The 13,844-nt window shown below is 42.5% G+C and overlaps 1 protein-coding gene across 1 annotated transcript; it reads right to left on the bottom strand.

The window, feature by feature from the left end:
* Positions 1–8,274: 8,274 nt before the first annotated feature.
* Positions 8,275–12,081, bottom strand: LOC118404442 (matrilin-3-like). Its single transcript, XM_035803517.1, has 6 exons — positions 12,077–12,081; positions 11,773–11,885; positions 9,555–9,703; positions 8,934–9,083; positions 8,590–8,649; positions 8,275–8,478 (listed from the first exon to the last, which is right to left on the bottom strand). Exons 1-6 carry the CDS (start codon positions 12,079–12,081, stop codon positions 8,275–8,277), a joined length of 681 nt encoding a protein of 226 aa, XP_035659410.1.
* Between the last annotated feature and the right edge of the window lie 1,763 nt (positions 12,082–13,844).

The following is a 13,844-nucleotide window of genomic DNA, read 5'->3' as shown; positions in this document are numbered from 1 at the left end:
TTTGGCAGGTAAACTGTCACAAAAAATACTGGAAGTTTTCAATCTATGTATTGTGATATATGAAAAACATATGTACACTTTTGCACGCTATGAAATTCTAGTATGAGATCATTATGAAATGAAAAAAAGAAATATCGCACGAGTAGCATGTGCAGTATAGCGACACATGTACCTATCTTTGACACGTAAACTCTCACTGACAAAATAAAATAATAACGGAAGTTTTTAATAATACATTTGATATAAAAACGTATCTATATTTTGTACGATACGAAATTCAGGTATGAAATCATAATATGAAATGTTAAAACATCATGTTAGAGATATCGCACGGGTAGCGTGTGCAGTCCAGCGGTTAGCGGCCCTGTGCAGGGCTCTGAAACTAGAAGCTGTATTAAAGTTTGGCTTTGTCGGCTGCCAACACGACATGCATGCTAAGAAGGGAGGGAAGTAACATAAAAAATACTGTACATAGGGTCTGTTTTTTTCAGTCATGACCACTGGAAGAGTATAGCACTAAAGTGAGCAAAACAAGATCGAGTTCACTATGACAAAAATCACGAGGACCTGGACCGACAGACAATAACCACAGTGTGACATGTTTGATAGAAAAGCCATAAATAAAACAGTATCTTTAGTTATTTTGCAGTCTCTGCACAATGTTAAAAAAGCATACATACGCGGGTGAGCATGTATGTAGGGGTGAGCATGTATATAGGGGTGACCATGAATGAAGGGGTGACCATGTTTGTAGGGGTGAACATGTATGCATGGGTTACCATGTATGTAGGGGTGAACATGTATGTAGGGGTGAGCATGTATATAGGGGTGACCATGTATGTAGGGGTGAACATGTATGTAGGGTGACCATGTATGTAGGGGTGATCATGTATGTAGGGGTGAGCATGTTTGTAGGGTGACCATATATGTAGGGTGACCATGTATTTAGGGGTGAGCATGTATGTAGGGGTGAGCATGTATATAGGGGTGACCATGTATGTAGGGGTGAACATGTATGTAGGAGTGAGCATGTATGTAGGGGTGAGCATGTATGTAGGGGTGAGCATGTTTGTAGGGTGACCATATATGTAGGGTGACCATGTATTTAGGAGTGAGCATGTATGTAGGGGTGAGCATGTTTGTAGGGTGACCATATATGTAGGGTGACCATGTATTTAGGGGTGAGCATGTATGTAGGGGTGAGCATGTATGTAGGGGTGAGCATGTATGTAGGGTGACCATGTATGTAGGGGTGACCATGTATGTATGGCTGGTCCTGTATGTAGGGGTTACCATTTATGTGGAGATAGCCATGTTTATCGAAGGGATTATATATTTGGTCGCGTATAGGCTTGTGGTAGTGGCATGAGAACGTAAAATATCAAATACTATATCAGACGACATAAAAATACCAGACGTGGCAGCCTGGCCCTACACGAATGTGTTTTTCCCCACATTGAACTCATGTTGCTGACAGTAAACAGCGGTGTGCGTATCCCGCCCATTATCAGTGTCGGTAAAGCCTTTGTACCTGTCTGAGAAACCATTAGGAGTTGAACCTCCCTTATTGATTTGAACCCTAGTTTGTTTTCTCTCAATAAAACATTGTTTCAATAACCGTGAGGATTGTCTTTGAAATGCAAGACATCATCGCACCTTTTGTTTTTGTGCTATTATTCAGAGTTAGATGTAAATATCAGACCTTATTTATCTGCATCAAAATGGTCATGAAGTCTGATAGACAAAATATCACTGCTTTTGTCAAGAACCGCGGCGATTGTTTTTGAAAGCAAGATATCATCGTACCTTTTGTTTTTGTGTTATTCTTCAGAGTTCGATGTAAATATCAGACCTTACTTTTCTGCCTGAAAATAGTCCCGAAGTCCGATAAACAAAATATCACTGCTTTTGTCTCGTCTCGCCTGCACTGGTGTTGTTTTTGTCACAACAACAGTAGATATCTCTTTTCTCTTAATAACACATTGTTTCAAGAACGGCAGCGATTGTCTTTGAAAGCAAGATATTACTTTACCTTTTTTCATTATTATGTTGTTCTTCACAGTTTGATGTAAATATCAGAGACTATTAGTCTGTATTGAAATAGTCTTGGAGTCAGACATATGAAGATATGACTGCCTGTGACTCGTAACCGTCGACGCTGTTGCAATTTGTCAACATTTATGTCCCCAAACATAGGCAGGAGACCAACAGTAGATCGTATGTTTCAACTAAATATAGGAAAACCACAAATATCCATGTTGCGTTAGTAGCATATTAGCTATTTTTACGCGTCTACGTCTAAGAATTATATTTGAAATTTGATGCAATAAAATCAACAATATGTTAGATTTTCCTCCTACAGTTATTTGAATGGTCTCTTGAACAGTCCATCTCTTATTGTATAAAGCTTGTTTACAACTATGTGTTACTATTAACTGTTATTTGTAGAATATATGTGGAGGTTGACATTTTCTTGCTCAATAACAAGATTTTTTAACCTCCTTGCATACATCAAGCGTCTGGGTATGTTGTAAAAATTGAGCCAGTTTGAAGTAACCACGTGTCCGGGTGGCCATGTATGTATATAATTTGAAAGTGCCCCCTCGCGAAAATTTATGACGATCAGCCATCATGTTCCATTATAGTTGTTTTGACCCGGATGTTCGAGTTGCTAAGGCGTTGCTAGGGAATGACGTGTTCCATGAATCGATATACTACCGCTTAACCATGACAACGTACGATTGATTTTGTCATACATCAAATAACATTTCTAAATCACCTTCGTTGGTATTCCCCAATCTTAATAATTATAGTTTATATCTGGTAACAGTTTTGTATCTACCGACATCCAAACGTCATGACTTACAAAATTTTTCCCAACAGTTAAACGCCTGGACAAGCTCCTTTCTTCAGCTTGATGTTCTCTTTCAGAATTCACAAATATCGAATATGATGATTAAAAAGGAAAGTGCAAGACCTAATATAAATGCATTTAACTTCGCAGATATTTCATTTCGCGGTAGCGAGTAAATGGACTTTTCGCGATGCTTTTAATTCGCGGTAGCACCATGCACTCTAGTCTCTAACTGCCTTGGAAAAATGGTCGTGGCGGTTTTAAATTCGCGGTGAAGTGGCCGCCGCGAAAACCGCGACTATCAATCAACCGCGAAAATGTCTGCATTTACAGTAACTCATCAGCCAGGCCCCAGCTTGTGCCTGGATGACGCAAGACCCGGATGTCTGAGTCGCTAGGACGTTGCTACGGACATCAGCTCACAGCAGTACCGCCTTAAAATGTAAGGTGTCGCTGCCGCAATGTTAGGTTTTGCTTTTCACCCTTCCTCAATCGACGCAAACTCGTCATAGGGACACCTGTACAGCCATGACCCGGATGTTGTACTTGTTGTGGTGTCGACACTCCAGTAGTATTTATAGAACAGCTGTTTGTGTAAAACTCCCGCACGGCTCCTGCTTGGTGTCAGTTTATGCCATTTACATGATAGGCAAATGCACGAATGGCCCGCCACTAGATCGGGCTTTTCGCACCAATATTAACTTTGCCAGGACTGTACTTAATCATAAGGATTTACTTTGCCGTTCCGTATCCACAAAACGACAGTGGAAGCGTCGGGACCCCACCCTAACGTTTTTCCTCTATTGAAACTCTTAAGGTTTTCACTACGTATCCTAATATATTACAGCAAGAAGGCGTACAGCAGATTTTAAGTGCTGAAATTCCCCAGCCTGGCCTCTATTTGTGCATAGGAACCTCTGTTTGGACCCGGATGCTTGCGTTTGTTTGTTTCATTGCGTTGCCATGGCACTGCTATGGGCTTCGCACAGGTCACTGCAGTACCAACTTAAGATACATGGTGTCGCTTTTATTGTCTTCGTCAAGATAGCCCCCCACACAACCCCCTTTGACACATACCCCTTTTATATAGTGGTACTGTAAAGACTCGGATGTTAAATGTGTTATGTGGGAGGGGGGCGTCGACACTCCAATTGTATTTTACATCTCTAACCCTAACTTTTCCGATAAACGTTTTACAGGGTGGCGTTTTCGGCTACGCTTTTTACCCTCCTCCTCAGGGGGCTACCTCCTGATCCAACACTGGCAGTACCCGGATGTTCTACTTGTTTCGGCGTTGCTAATGTGTGTGTGTGTGGGGTCGAGATTTAAATTGTTTAAATGTTTCTACTCCGCGAGGTCAGAGGTTTGTTTGTTTGTTTGTTTGTTTGTTTGTTTTTATTTATCCAGGGGTACATGTCGCCTGACCGGCGTTTTTCAAAGATCCCTGGGGGGAAACCCCGTACATACATAACAATAAATGATAACAGTTTAAAATCAAATACATGGTGACTCAGCAAGAATCGGCAAATGATAACGCAATTTAACTAAGACAAAATAAGGCAAATCAATTGTGCACATTAATCCTAATACAACTCGAAATCATAAATGAAATCAAATAAGTAATGGAATTTGCATACCAACGTGAACAGAAAAACAAAGACGTGACAGATTACATATCAGATCATGTGGTATTCTGTTGTGTAGATGGTTTTGAAAGTAGAAATGGATGATGCTGTTCTTAAGTGTGCAGGTAGCGAGTTCCACAAAGCTGCACCGGAAAACGAGAGAGACTTCTTCTTGTATTGTAACCGTGTTCTTGGTAGTTGAAGCCCCCCCTGTGTACTGTGCCGGGTTTGGTGTGAGTGTGTGTCAGCAGATGTAGTGAACAAATGTGATATGTGTGGAGGAAACATACCGTTGAGAGCCTTGAACATGAAAACAGCCTTAGCTCTTCTGTGGTGCTGTGCTACAGGGGTCCAGCCGAGTAAGTTCAAGACAGTTTCCCGAGAAGTGTAGTGGTCGCACCCTAATATTACCCTGCCCGCCCTATATTGCAACTTTTGGAGTTTGTCGATGGCCCCTTTACCTCCCTGGTCCCATACAGTACTGCAATATTGAATGTGGGGGAGGAACAGACTAGTGTAGATTGTCAACAGCGCTTGTCTGTTTAGGTATGGCCTTAAACACTTCATGATGCCAATTATCTGCGACAGTTTCTTATTGACATGGAGAAAGTGGTCATTCCACAGTAGGGCCTTGTCTATGACAACTCCTAAGTACTTAAAGGTGCCCACTTGCTCCAGCTCTGTGTCATCTAGAATGAGCTGCAGTTGCTGGTCAGTAGCTTTGGACTTGTGTGATCCCACCAACATTGATTTGCATTTCAAAGGGTTTAGGGATAGTTTGTTAGCGACGAACCAGTGCATGAGTCGAGAGCAGTCATTCTGCAGGGTCTCCTGAATTGTCTGTATGCTGCGATGGGAGAAGTAGACAATCGTGTCATCTGCATACATAGCTACTCTACATGACTGTACACAATTAGGCAGGTCATTGATATAAACAATAAATAGGAGGGGTCCAAGAATGGACCCCTGGGGTACTCCACAGGTCACACAGGATGTATTGGATAAGATTGAGTTAACGCAGGTCCGCTGCAATCTACCGGTCAGGTATGATTTGAACCAACTACAAGCCATTTCGTCGACCCCATAGGCTTTGAGTTTATCCAAAAGAATGTCGTGGTTTAGAGTGTCAAAGGCTCTGGACAGGTCGCAGAAGATCACACCTGTTTGTTGTTTTTTATCAATTGAGTCAATCCAGTCCTCAGTTACAGAATGCAAGGCAGTTTCACAGGAATGGAGCTTTCTGAAGCCTGACTGACACTGTGAGAGAAGTCGGTTCTGATTTAGATAACCGTACAGCTGGTTATGGACCACTCGTTCAAGTATTTTAGAAATACTAGACAAGATGGACACTGGGCGGTAATTACTTAACATGGTTCTGTCACCTTTTTTGTGGATTGGCATGACTTTGGCCGTCTTCCACTTTTCCGGAAATTCCCCGGAGGTCAGTGACTTATTTAACAGGTTCGTAAGTGAGGGGGCAAGGACTTGTGCTCCTGTTTTTAGGAGTCTGTTGTCAATGCTGTCCAGGCCTGTGGCCTTTTTTACATTCAGCTTTGTCAGATGTTCAGTAACGGCCTCTACTGTGATAGGTGTAAAACTGAACGAGCTGTTAGTCTCGTTCAGAAACTGTGTGGGTGAGAAGGGCGAGACAGTCCTCGAGAGTACATCACACAGGTCCTGTATGACTTTATGGAAGAAGTCGTTAAAAGTCTCTGCCATTCCTTTGCTATCAGAAATGCTCAGTCCCTCGTGCTCCAGGTAAGTGACAGTGTTATGTGTCTTGTTGGGTAGAAGTGTACGAATTGCCTTCCAAACCCCAGCCTGCCCCCCTTCTGACCCCTGAATTACTGATTGGGCTGCATGATCCCTTTTAGCCTGCCGACATAAGTAATTTACCCTGTTTTTCATAGCTTTGTCAGAGCTGTGCCATTACTCTGGCATTATAAAAAAATCAGACACCACAACGCTGTTTCCTGGCACTTATTTCAAACCTACCGATGCTAAAAATCAGACAGTAGACATTACAGTAGATATATAGCAAAGACCTAGAAGGTCCATTGCTACTAAAGCTGCTATGTAAGGGTATGGATGTAAAATAAAACAACTTCACAATGTTTGGCTTTAAACGTTTATTTTCATATTTCTTGGTTACATGTACCTGGGATTCATCACTACTGTTCCATTTTTTACTTGTACTTTTATGATAACGTTGTGAGGCTACTTATGGATGCATCAGTCGATGTAGTAACTAGGGAGTTGTGCCTTGGGAGATTTTCTGTTTGTCTTATGGCCTTTTTAGGTTGTAGAATATCTGATATCTACATGGGGACTTTTCTAGAGGGACATCAAGTTGATACAAAGAGGATTGAGAATGAAAGGATTGTGACATCTTTATAAGAGATGTTGTATAACTAAACCTGACATCTTTTTTTTTTTAATCTCCAACAAAATGCAGGAATTCTGATCAATCTCTATATCTTACACCTTTGCTGGAAACGTCTTGACCTTGAAATCTCCGTGACGTCTCTAGATCAGGTTCCTTTACTTAATGTCTGAGCTAAAAAGCTTGGGTAAATTTTCCCTGTAAATCACTTCTGTTGCGGGCAAAACGTTTATAGAAGATGGACTGGCACTTTTCATTGGTGCCGGTTTTGGGTTTTGAAACTTCTTTAAAGTTAGGTAACGTTTTGAAAATGATTTAGTGAGTTTTCTTAGTCTTTTCCTTGGTTTCTTGATTTGTTTCAATCTTGATATCCTCACATCTCCTATAATAAACGACTGAATTTTGATTTCGATGTTCTTAGGAACGCAGATCAAGTCAAAATGTTACATGCGTTGTCTTTCTTGGCCTTTCAAAATATATTTTGTTTCCCTATTAAGGAACTGCCAATTTTCAGAATCAAGGCTGAGCTGGTATGTTTTGATATGTATTTTTGAATCGGTCAATTAGAGTTTGGGATGCCCTCCTCCCTTACTGTTTATTCAATCAAGTGGAACTTCAATTCCTGATGTCTTGGTCTTAAGTGATTAATTGCGATTGGCAGAAGTTAAAACAAAGGGTACTAAAATTTGAGGAGTTGGGAATGTTTGGATTTGCCCACCCCCGCCCACCCCATTTTGCTTGGAGATCACTGGATGTCCATTTGACAGCGGAGGTCCACATCTACGGTCAGGTCAGGTCACACGGTCCGGTTGTCTCCGTTGTTTTTTTATCCTAAAGAATGGAAAAAAAGAATAAAACGGTAAGTCGGCGGCTAGTTTTTAGTCTTCCTGCTAGTCGGACTCTGCTTTACACAGTTGGTTTACCGAATCGACGAATCAAGTCATCGCAAATAGGAATGTAGCGCTCCTACTGTCGCTTCTAATTTATAACATTCTCTGAAAATTTCATGATCATACGATAAGTATTTTAGGTGTGGGCCTCAAAAGTTTGTTTAAAAAAATGCTGGGGTCAGTTTTGACCCCACTGGACCGTACATAAACTTTATATTATAACTTAATCAACAATAAGCCAATCTCGGTTAAAACTTATGAGAAGTTATAAGACATATATACAAACAAACTCATGGGAGGAAATTTGTTTTCAAACAGAAATGTCATAATGGCACATATTAATATACATGTACGTCTGGGGTCAGTGGTTTGATGGTTAATAAGAAAACAGTATCTTAAGTTGCCGTGTGATACGGGACGCATGACCTCTTGATTCTGAGTCAAACACACAAACCATGACGCCACAAAATGTCACCTTGTCAGATCGACTGATTTTCTCTATAGGTCTGAAATATGCGAGAGCTACTCACCGCACTGATCGGCCACGATTTTCTGCGCCGCGTCGCAGGCCTGGCTGGTGTCGAAAACGCGGGATCCGACGGGGTCGCCGGTCATGGTCGCCAGCGCAGCCCAGTCCACAAGAACCGGGTACCCGAATCCCACGGCGTACAGATCGATCCCCGCGTTCCGCGCATCTGCAGCTTCGGCTTGTTGGTGATCATCGGACTGGTGAAACGGTATAGAGGACAATAAGACTGTGTAACAGCGTATTGTCTTTGGAAAAGGGTAACATGAGACTGAGAATGTGTAACAACTCACTGGGAAACAATAACTTACCTGTCCGTCTGTCAGGATGACGGCTGTGTGATGGGCCTCGGGCGCGGCTCGGAATTTGGACTGGACAAATAACAAACAAGAAAATCACACATAGAAAAGTCACAGGTACATTTGTATATATGCTTAACAAGTAAATGTATCTATAGCTTATAAACCATGGGTACTGTGTTTAACCCAGCAAGTGTAGCCTTAGTTCCTGCACCATGATGTACTGTGTTTAACCCAGCAAGTGCAACAGTAGTTTCTGCACCATGCATTCAGTACAAGTGAAGCCTTTAGCTTTTGCACCATGTGGTACTGTGTGAGCAACACGCGCAGTCGAAAAAAAACAGCAGCGGCCGTACCGTGCGGCGCATGTAGTAGATGGCGCGGCCAGTACACGTTATGCCTCCGTCGCCCCTCATGAGGTGCTCGATTTCGTGCGACATCCCCATGGTGATTGGTGTGAGGCTGAAGTAGGTGTGCGCTTCGCAGGTGTAGTTGACGACTGCAATCTGTGTAACAATTGGCGAGAGGAACACAAAAAGTGCTGATGTTATTTCCACACATCCTAAAACTGGCCCTTTGGGATTTTCCAATTTAACAATGTCAATGCAAGATCCATAAGTGCATAGAACGCTCCCCATATGTCTCCTGGGCGCTCGAGAAATGATACAGGTGGAGAACAAGTTCTACGGTCAATGCTTGCTATCAGGAATGATAGATTCCCAGGGATTAAAAGCATCAGATCCATTCAGCACAAATGAAACACTCACTCGGATATTCTTTCCCTGCAAAGCAGCACATTCGACAAAAGCCAGCTCAACAATGGCAATGACAGAAATCATAACTGCCTAGAACGCTCCCCATATGTCTCATGGTCTCTTGAGAAAAGAAGTTGTACGGTTAGTGCTGTCAGGAAAGATTTAGATTCCCAGGGATTTAAAGCATATATCAGCTCTACCCAGCAGAAGTCAGAGACTCACCCTGACATCCTTTTCTTGTAAAACCTCACAGTCAACAAAAGCCATCATAAATTCCCGGGCGAGTTCAAACTGGTCCTGTGGGATGCTCGAAGAAAGGTCCAGCACGAGAACAATGTCGGCAGCGCAGGGAATTACATTTGCGCAATGGTCTGGAAGAGATGGTCAGATGTTAGAGAGGCTACTTTGCACCCTAACCGAAATCCCAGCTGTTCATGAAAGCGCTTTTCTATGTTCTTCTCCACTCCACTGTACAAACGCAGACACATAGAAACATCAAAATCAGTACCTTGTACCTTGTACCTTGTACTTTGGTCCCTTAACCCAGTATTCCCGGGTCGTGGGAGCGCTGCATGGTGGCACTGTGAATCAGGTTCCTCCATCCCATTCGGTCCTGCGTCAGCAGGAGGGACGCTGCAAAGCTCTTTCCTGTCCATTCTTTAATGTCCTTTCCCCAGCCCCTATATACTCACCCTTTGGTATAAAAACGAGGAATCTTGTCAGCTGTGCGGTCGAGCTCAAGCCGACTTAAAACACATTCTATCTAACTGCAACATTGCCTTACAACAGGGCCGTTACACATGGAGTCATAACAAGGTGCTCAGGCTAATTGCAGCGATGCTGGAGGAGGTGAGGAAGAAAGCCAAAGGTGCTACGGCACGAATACAACCAATCCAGTTTGTAAGGGAGGGCCAGAGGCCCAGAGCAGCAGACAGCAACAGTATCCACATTGGCGGTGGCCCTTTGAGTAGAGGGCAATGGGAAATGGCAGTAGACCTTGATAGACAACTCCGCTTTCCGAGCGTTATCTGTGACACACAGCTGAGACCTGACATGGTTTTGTGGTCAGTGGACCAGAGATCGGTGCTCATATTAGAACTTACCATACCAAGGGAAGAGAACATTGAAGTGACCTATGAGAGTAAGAAGCTAAAGTATGAAGAATTAGCCAATCAGTGTAAACAACAAGGGTGGAGAACCAAAGTCTACCCAGTCGAGATCGGAACAAGAGGGTTTGCAGGAACACCCCTTTTACGCCAGTGTAGGGACCTACAGATACAGGGGAAGTTGCAGTCTCAGTTTGTCAGACAGGTGACCGAAGAGGCCGAAAGAAGCAGCTTTGTCTTGTGGATTAAAAGAAAAGGCAAGCTTTGGAAGAAAGCCGCCCAGATGCGAGGCACCAGTGCCGGAAGCAAGAGGGAGACGTCCCCCTTGCTGTCCCGCCGCCCAGAAACGTACCAGTAGTAAAGGGGACGAAACGTTGAGGATGGACGGAATCTGGCTGAAGATCCGGCATTGGTGCCCCAGCAGAGTGCTGAGAAGCACATGCAGTAGTTTAGCAGGTTAGTCTACATTGTATTCTCTCTGTCTGCCCATTTTTTCTTCTGCCTTCCCCTTCTCCTGGCTCCATTTACAGTTCCTTGAAGGATGACTTTGGACAGCCCGTTTGACCTCATTACGTGTCCGTACCACTTAAGTTTCTTTCTCTTCACTACTGTTAGGAGTCTTTCATAGTGACCGTATTTCCGTATGTTGCTTATGACCTCTTCGTTTGTAATGTGGTTCAGATAAGTTATCCCGAGGATTTTTCTTAGGCACTTCATTTCCACCGCCTGTACCCTTCTTTGGAGCTCTGCATTTAGCGTCCACGATTCACAGGAGTAAAGGAAGATGGAGAGTACAAGGGCCTGTAGGAATCTAAGCTTGGACCTTATGCTAATGTTTTTGTCTCTCCAGATTGGTTTCAGTTTATCCAATGCTTTTAGCGTCATTGCTGCGCTCGCCCGGATCTCAGGCTTGGAGCCTTCTTCACTCATAATTGCACCTAAGTATTTGAACTTCTTTACAGACTCTAGTTCTTCTCCTCTTACTGTAATTTTTGTCTGGATAGGTTTGTCACTATTGGTCATTAGTTTTGTCCAAAATCAGTAGCTCCCCCTTAAAAAATTAGCCCTAGTTGCATGGAGTGTATGTCATGTCTGATTAGTTACTACAGGTATCAACTCTTACCTGTACTTCCTGACACTTCTTCACCCAAATCACTTATTCTAGAGCCAAATCTGCCATCGAATAATCTTGATCATAGAATTGTCAAGATATCAAAACAAGAACTACTGCTGCAGTACTGTTGGGAGCTGTTAGGGGGCTGAAATCAAACCTCGTTTTGACGACACCTTCCCACACATGTACTTAACACTTATTTACGTCCCATGAATCTTACCTTCGTAGGTGAAACTGAACCCTTCGTCCACCATACTAAAGTCACTCTCGAATCTCACGAACAGCTGGTTAGATGTGCTGGTGATGTCGGCTGGTAACACATCACCATGCAACCTGGAGGTCAAAATAAGTCGTAGCTGGTTCTGTTTGTGTTTATAGTTTATTGTTTATTTGTTTGGCCAAGGTTTCTAAACTAGCTGTAAGCTATTGTTATTGGATACCCTTAGGAGAGAATACAAGATACAAATACATGATAACAGGAGTATTATAAGACATTACAATGGACATATTACAGAATTACTCACTGCATTGTCTAAATTGTCCTACTCTATAAACATGGTAGACCAATCCGAATTTCCGACCCTTACTCGGCTATCAGTGGAGCAGCGGCACTGCCTCCGTCGAAGATGTACAGATAGTCGGCCCAAGGCTCATCAAAGGCTGTAAACTTGAGACGAACGGTGCATCCGACGGGCGCAGTGATGCGCCAATTGCAGAGATCATTGTTGTTATAATTTTCAGGATAGTTCGGTGATACCACAGTGCCTCCAGGAGGAGCATTCAGGTTACCTCCACAGCCTGTCCAAAACAACAGCAACAACTACGTGAACCATCGTTTATCCAGGCAAAATATTTGTTTTGAGCAGGCAAACAATTGTGTCGGCCACGGTAAGACCAGACAAAAAGGGTTTGATCCATAACTCTTAGAAAACATTAGTAGCACACATGAGCACATGAGCACAGCACTCGTCTTGCGACAAGTGGTGGTTTTAGATTACCTAAGCCAATAAACTGCAGCCCTAACAAGGACCTTCCTGTATAGATGCACCAAGTCATATAACACTTTCCCGACACAAATGAAAGCAACCTCACCTTCCATTTTCAAAACGCACATTGTGAATTGGATCCGGACTAAAATCAACACAAACAAACCCTTGCAGGATTGGTGGTAGACGGATTTGTAGCTGCAAATCAACTATTAATTGACTCGTGTTTGTGCATAATTTCTTTGTTAATTACACCCACTTGGTTGTTATATTGCAATCCATACTACAGTATGGATTTGCAATATATTGTTTTTTCTTTGTTTCTTCTCCTCCTGTCAAATCTTCAAATCCCTTCAACTTTTCATTTTTTGGCCAAATGAGCTGAAATTTGGCAGGGTGGTAGAGATAGCAAATACCCCCAGGTGTTTTTCTGACCTGAAATTCGGTACAGAGGTGCACGTGACATATGGGCACAGGAACCTATTAACACTTTCTTCATAGATTGCTTCAAAAATTAGTTATTTTGGGGGTTTTGGCCATTTTTGACTGAAAATATATATTTTTGGCTCCTATGCCCTTGTATGCAAACCAAATGTCCTAAAATTTGGTACATAGGTGCATTGAACATATAAGCACAGGATTTCATCAACACTTTCTTCGTAGGTCACCTAAAAAAAATGAGTTTTTTTGGGGTTTTCGGCCGTTTTTGACTAAAACGTATATTTTTGGCTCCTATGCCCTTCTATGGAAACCAAATGACCTGCAATTTGGTACGTAGGTGCATTGGACATATGAGAACAGAGCTCCATCAACACTCTATTCATAGATCACTTAAAAATGAATTATTTGGGGGTTTTCGGCCATTTTTGACACAAAAATGTATATCTTGGGCGACTACACCCTTGTATGGAAACCTATTGACCTAAAATTCGGCATGAAGGTGTGTCTGGTAAGTGCCCACAGTACTTCATTTTTACTTTGGGCATAGATCACTTTAAATTGTTGAATTTTGGGATTTTTTGTACACTTTGGCATACGTATGAAGATGGATTGCAATATGCTGCATTTGCTCCCAAGCAAATGTTGGCCTTTCTAGTTTTATTTATTGTTACAATGATTGATGTTTTGTTATTTATGTTATGGCCTTTGACCTCTGACCCCTCCTCATTACTTCCGTTTACTGAGTTTATGTTACATTTTTGCAATCAGTTACCTCAGTTTTTCTCGTGTCATATTGTATATATGTACCTTTGTTGACTTTATGTTATGATTGTTTTAATTTGTAATGTTGATGGACGACTCCAGG

Source organism: Branchiostoma floridae, chromosome 17 (genome assembly GCF_000003815.2).
Source record: "Branchiostoma floridae strain S238N-H82 chromosome 17, Bfl_VNyyK, whole genome shotgun sequence".
In the NCBI taxonomy this organism is placed as follows: domain Eukaryota; kingdom Metazoa; phylum Chordata; class Leptocardii; order Amphioxiformes; family Branchiostomatidae; genus Branchiostoma; species Branchiostoma floridae.
The sequence above is the reverse complement of the archived record's forward strand: the minus strand, read 5'-3'. Positions and strand labels throughout refer to the sequence as shown.